Source organism: Pygoscelis adeliae, unplaced genomic scaffold (genome assembly GCF_000699105.1).
Source record: "Pygoscelis adeliae isolate BGI_AS28 unplaced genomic scaffold, ASM69910v1 Scaffold103, whole genome shotgun sequence".
Lineage (NCBI taxonomy): Eukaryota > Metazoa > Chordata > Aves > Sphenisciformes > Spheniscidae > Pygoscelis > Pygoscelis adeliae.
The window spans coordinates 1,011,402-1,017,531 of record NW_008824723.1 but is presented as its reverse complement, the minus strand read 5'-3'; the positions used below and the strand labels follow the sequence as shown (position 1 = coordinate 1,017,531).

Below are 6,130 nucleotides of genomic sequence, written 5' to 3'. Positions count from 1 at the left end.
TCCTCTGGCAAAATTGAATGCTTCAATGGACACTGTTTAAGATCAATGAGAAAAAACATGCTGCCCTGTTCAGACTCTAGCTTTGACAAAAGCATGGAAATATTAAGTGAAAATGTCGATCAAAGACACTTTACAAGGTATTGTATTTCTAGATGTCCAGTCTCTGTTCAATTCGTAGAGTTAAAAGGAAAAGTGAAAGCATGCACAATGAGTCACGTCATGATAAATCTACAGCTAAAAATCTGCGGGGGAATACGATGATGTTGATGTCAGTGCCAGTATCTTAGAACTAGAGTCACTCTTCTTAGTAAAAGTCTTCTGCTTGTATAAAAAATATGCATCTTTTCTCAACTCCTTTGAGATCTCTCCTCTGCTTTGGTTACTGAGATGTTATTTGTACTACTGAGGTTTCAAGATTAGCAAGTTAGGAAACTTGTGTCCTTATAGAACTGTCTGCATATGGTATGCAGCAGACTTGGGATCTGAATCCTCCATGTGGTCCACAGGCTTCTCTTTGCATGATGTGGAGCACTGGATTATAAACTTGGTCAGGTTCCCTAGTCTTGATGGGGAACGATACGATACAATACAATACTTCTGTACAATAATTCTAATATAGTAATTCTTTTCTTCCTTCTCTCCTCTGTCCTCTTTCTTAATGTAGGCAGTTGGCAAAGCCGAAATCAGACCAAAAAAAAAAAGAATATAAAGAAGGTAAGTAGTGGTAAATTCCTAGGGTTCCTTTTTAGCCTGGCTTGTGAGAAGGATTGCATTTGGTCACCCCGTCTATTTAACTTGGCCCCGAAAACTTCTGAACTCATCAACCAAAATCAACTGAAGTTGTGAGAATAGATATCTCAAAGATAGTGACTTTCCTATGAGTTTTATGAAAAGAGGTAGGTGCAAATAGGAGGATATGCTATTAATTCCTTTCAGGTTTGGGGAGAACACAGCGTGAATTCCAGCCTGCTCTTAAGCACTAGAGAATCTGTTCCTTAGCTTGGGTTTCTTTGTGACATGGATTTTTCTGGAGTCTGCAGGACACAAATTCATTGAAAATCATTCTTGCAAATAGGAGGGAATATTGCAGTATTATAATATTTGTAAGTTAAAAAGTAATTCAGTCGTGAGACACACAAACCCACTGATGTGGGGAAGGTGTCACTGAAGTTCAGCAATTTACCTTGGAACCGAATTGCCGTGCTGAGTACACAAGGAGGCTTGGTGCCGTGAGGCCGCTTGCTGGCAGCTGGGAAAATCTGTTATTTCCGGGCAGTGTCCTGCCAGCCAGGGGCTGAACGCAGGAAGGGGCCTGAAATGCACTTTGTGTGTAGTAATTCAAGTTCTAATTGTGCACTACTTTCTCACTGACCTCTCTTAACTGTTTTAATGATAGTGCAAGTAACAAACCCATGGCAAAGGATGCTGTGTGGTAAATACTGGGCAGATCTTTTTTTAAAGCAGGCAAGCATTTGAGTTCCTTGGTATTTGGGAGTTTATCTTGAGATATTTCTTCTAGAGCTTTTGTGTCATGATGCAGAAAAAGAAAGTGATGCACGCTTAAACAGCGTACTAAACCCATGCATCTTAAGAAGAGACTTCCCACATAAACAATTTTTTTAAAAAAGTATTAGATACAATTTTACATGACTTGAGTAAAAACACCTTAGAGTGAGGTATTTGTTGTTTTCACTTTTCCAGAAGGAAATAACTGGAATAAACTTGCCTCCTGCATGGAACAAAAGTTGGGTGTTTGTTTTCATCAGATTGGCTTTCCAGTCTATAAAAAAGTTCCTATACAAGTCATGCTTTTAAGTAGGTAGTTTAAACATAAGTAATTTAAGTTGAATGCTGTGGTCATGACAATAACTTCTAATTCAGTATTTAAAGAAAAAATCAAGCCACTACTGATTTTTTTACATTCTACTAGAGCAACAGTGAAATAAAGGGAATAACATATTTTCTGTCTCAAAATATTTTATATATTAATGCATTTTAGTCACCAGAACTCTGAAGACCAGAGCTGATGCAAAAGCTGCAGAACAAGTCCATGAAGAAAATGGAGATTTGGAGGTCCGCCAAAGCTGCAGACTTCGACAAAGTCGTTACACCACTACAAATCAATCTGTTTTGTTTGACAAACTTATAACAAAGTAAGTGGGTTTTTTTCATCATCTTGCAAAGCTACTAAAATGAGCCTTATTAGCAAGCCTTTGCGCTATGGCATAATATTGGCTAGGGACTTCTCCTTCTTTTGACAACAGAAAAAGGTATTGTTATTCCTGGCAGCAAGAGCTAAATGTATTGAGTGGTTAGGCTGAGACTTCCCTACGTGCCCCTACATATACGATACGTCCTTGTGATAACTGCTGGGCTGCAGGTGCCCTCCATAGTAGAGCCCCACCAGGATCACATGGCTTGGAACTTGCAGGATGTTGTCAGCAACCTCTGCTAACACTCGTTTGCCATTGATCAGGCAGGGTCTCCTCCTCTGCCTGCACCGGTATGTCCTGTAATTATTGTTAATATATTGATTTATGTCAGCTGTGGGCCTTTGTACTTTGCAGCCAAGCTGTTTAACCTGAGTTTTTTGGAAGTAGGTGCTTGTGGCTGTTTAAGACTTCCGGGTCTGAGAGTGTGTGCGGGAGGATGTAGTTGGAAGGTGCTTCATGTGTAAAGAATTTGGGCACAGCCAATGTTTAAATTTGCCACTGGGGTCTTCATTTTGGGATTGCCAGTTGCAGAGAGATCTTCATACTAGAGCATCTTCTATGTATGGGCTGGGTGGGTTTATGTGTTGTCTTGTGAACCAAAATGATCACTTTACATTGTGACTTTCAGGAGATTTAACTTGCCCTCTAAATAAATTTCCTTAGCATAAGAAGCGCCTTAATTTTTAATTAACTTTTCTTCCATGCTTACGAATATTTTTATAATGCTCAGTTGAGTTAAGATACTGAGGAAAGTTGGATACAGCCAAAGTGAAGTAGTCCTAGTGTTTCTGCCTGTCTGTCTATGGCTTAATTCTCCTTGGGAAGCCCAAATTGACATTGTTTTCTGAAAGGTTTGTGAAGTGTAACAGCAGTGGGATGTTTTTTCCAGCATATATAGTCATAGAAAACCAACACAAAACTTAAATTACCGTTAAGAGAAGTATAAGCAATCTGTTGTCTGAGGAAGGCTGTGAACTAAAAATTACTTAATGCTATCATGCAGAGCAACTTAAGTGCTATTAAAAACTGCCATAATTTCTTTCTGTTATCTTACTATGATCTTCAGAATTGTTTTTTTCCTACTAAAACAGATTTTTTTTTTTTACTGTGTTCAGCAAGAGGGGAAAATAAACCTGAAAACAGTGTATGTTTGCAAATCCTCAAATGCTTGTTCTTAAATCTCTATTAAAAAGTAAAAATTTGACCTAATTTTTTAGTGTTTAAAAACTTGGCTAAGTGTCAATGACTCTTGCTTTGTGCATTCTATATTAAAATGTCATACTGATTATGTGCACTGTTTTAAATGGGTTTTTTTTGTACTTACCTATCTTTGCTCTTACATGTCAACTTTTTATCTTAGTACTGCAGAAGCAGTCTTGCAAAAAATGGATGACATGGAGAAGAAGCGTAGACGGCGAATGATGGAAGACCTTGGGGTGTTCCACGATGCAGAAGAAGTAGATACTAATTTATTTTACTGTTTTTGTATAAGTAGTGTATTTCACATAGGGAAATTATTTAGTTGTAATTTTAATTTAGCTGAAATAACTTCTTCCAAAGAATAGTGTAGTCTAAAATAATATTTGTTTTTGCTTTCTAATTATAATTTAACATCTTACTGTTCTGGTCATGCTACAGATACTCTCTAAGGGTGGAGGAAATATCTTCTGCAGAAGACATGAAATAGCAGTGATATGCTGAAATACGTCTTATACTACACTTTCTGAATTGCCTTACAATTTTTGAATGACGCTGTTTACAAACAGCTGTTTCAGGGCTTGAGTTTTCACTTCAAATTTTACTAAAAACTGAACTCATTGATGTCTGCTTTATCTATGTTTGTTCTTGTGCCAGCCTTGCCTGTGAGCTTAAGTAGTCCTCTGTCCCTAGAGGAAATTATGTTAAAATTACATACAGCAATCATATTTCCTCTGTCTTAGTTTTGCTCTATTAAATGAAGTTGTTCTACTATCCTTTTGAATGACAGGCACTTCATTTTTTAAACATCTTCATAGCCTGCTTTCATAGTTTTTTTGTTTAGATCTGAATTCCTTTTTTTTAATGAAACCGGAATTGTCCATATTACTTTGTATATCATCTCTCAAATGCCCATATGAATTTTTTTTGTCTGCTAGGAATTGCTTTTTCCTGGCTTCTGGCCCACTTTTGGACTATTAACATATTATTATTATTATCATAATTATTGATACACTCAGTTTTGTATCTGGATAGGTATTGAACTATCACATGTACTAAACCCTATTTTAGAGCAGAAATTCTTCTTACTGATCCTGGGGGCCAGAATGGCGTTCATATTCTCTCCTCCTGTACCTTAATTTAATCTTTTGTGTATATTGAGTGCCTTGATAATGTTACTATATAGGTACCAAATATGCCCATGTCAGGTTTTCTGCATATTTGTGACTGATCTTTCTTGTTTCTTTTAATTAGGAAAACCTTGATATGTACTCCCAAGGAAAGAAAGAAATCCAAAGAGCAGACAAAGAAATAGCTGATAATCAAGGTGGCATTGCAGGTTAGTTCTGTTTTAAATTTTCTTTACTATGCTCTAGCCAAAAGCTTTGTCTTAAACAATTGAGACGAGCTGAACTACTGGCTATTTTTCATCTGTTAAAAAAATCTGTATTGCTATTGACATTGCAAGCCATAGTTATGGGTTCTAGGGCTGTACTGTAGTGAGCTCAGAACAAGTATTCAGAGAAGTAAAAAAAAAATCTGTGCTTTTCCAAAACACTTACAAGATAAAAGGCAACAGATGGTTGTGGATAGGTGGGAATACAAAGAAATGGACGGTATTACTCAGAATGAGAAAGATTGATCTCGCTACAGCAGGAACATGACAGTTTTCACGGTTTTGAGCAGCACAGCAAGAGTTTTCAGGAAGTAAGGGAGGCTGCCAGATGTGTATGGAAAGCTCCTCCCGAGCGTGAAGATCAGCAGGGGAGAAGATAGTGGTGCTCATTTTTGTGTTTAGCAGGTAATCAGTGGAAGCTGCTGTCTGGGCCTGTAATTAGGAGCTGTCATCCTGGGTACTCAGTGGGAAATAACATGAGGAATAAGGTTAAATTGTAAAAGGCCATATTAACTTTATATTTGAAGAGAGGGGGAGAAACTTTAGGGTTTTAAGGAGAATCACAGTTGTGATTAAGGCAGTCAGTCCAATGATCCTTGTAGGAGATTTCTGGATGGAACAGAATGGGGCGAGACTGTACTTAAGGGTAGAAAAGGATGTGGTGGTAGTTGAGCTGATTAGCGTTAGGTTTTGTGATAGACCTCCTCTGCACACCCACAACAAAGCTCAGAGAGACAGTGGCAGGAGGGGGAACCCAAAATACCCTGCCAGGCTACTCTCAGGCCCATCCCAGGGCCATCAGCCCAACAAAGTCCTATCTGCACAAGCCCAGAGGAGCACAGGGGTGCACAATGGTGGGCAGGGACCTAAATGAAGGACTCAAATCAAGGACGAACAGAAATTGTCCGAGCAGCCAAGGACCAGGTTAGGAAAGCTAAGGCCCTGATAGAATTAAATCTGGCCAGGGACATCAAGGGCAACAAGAAAAGATTCTATAGGTACGTTGGGCATAAAAGGAAGATGAGGGAAAACGTGGGCCCTCTCCAGAACGAAACGGGAGACCTGGTTACCTGGGACATGGAGAAGGCGGAGGTACTCAATTACTTTTTTGCCTCAGTCTTCCCCGGCAAGTCCTCGAGCCTCACTGCCCAAGCTGCAGAAGGCAAAGGCAGGGACTGGGAGAGTGAAGAGCCACCCACTGTGGGAGAACATCAGGTTCGAGACCATCTAAGGCACCTGAAGGTGCACAAGTCCATGGGACCCAACGAGATCCATTCGTGGGTCCTGAAGGAACTGGTGGATGAAGTTGCTAAGCCACTATCCA

General features: G+C 39.2%; 1 protein-coding gene across 1 annotated transcript in view; it reads left to right on the top strand.

Annotated features, from left to right (window-relative positions):
* The window catches only part of ATAD2 (ATPase family, AAA domain containing 2), a 34,518-nt gene continuing 28,388 nt past the window's right edge, over positions 1–6,130 (top strand). The window contains 5 exon segments of the mRNA XM_009323337.1: positions 1–137; positions 665–714; positions 2,000–2,153; positions 3,574–3,670; positions 4,665–4,749. Coding sequence (XP_009321612.1) covers positions 46–137; positions 665–714; positions 2,000–2,153; positions 3,574–3,670; positions 4,665–4,749 — 478 coding nt within the window. The 5' untranslated portion in view covers positions 1–45.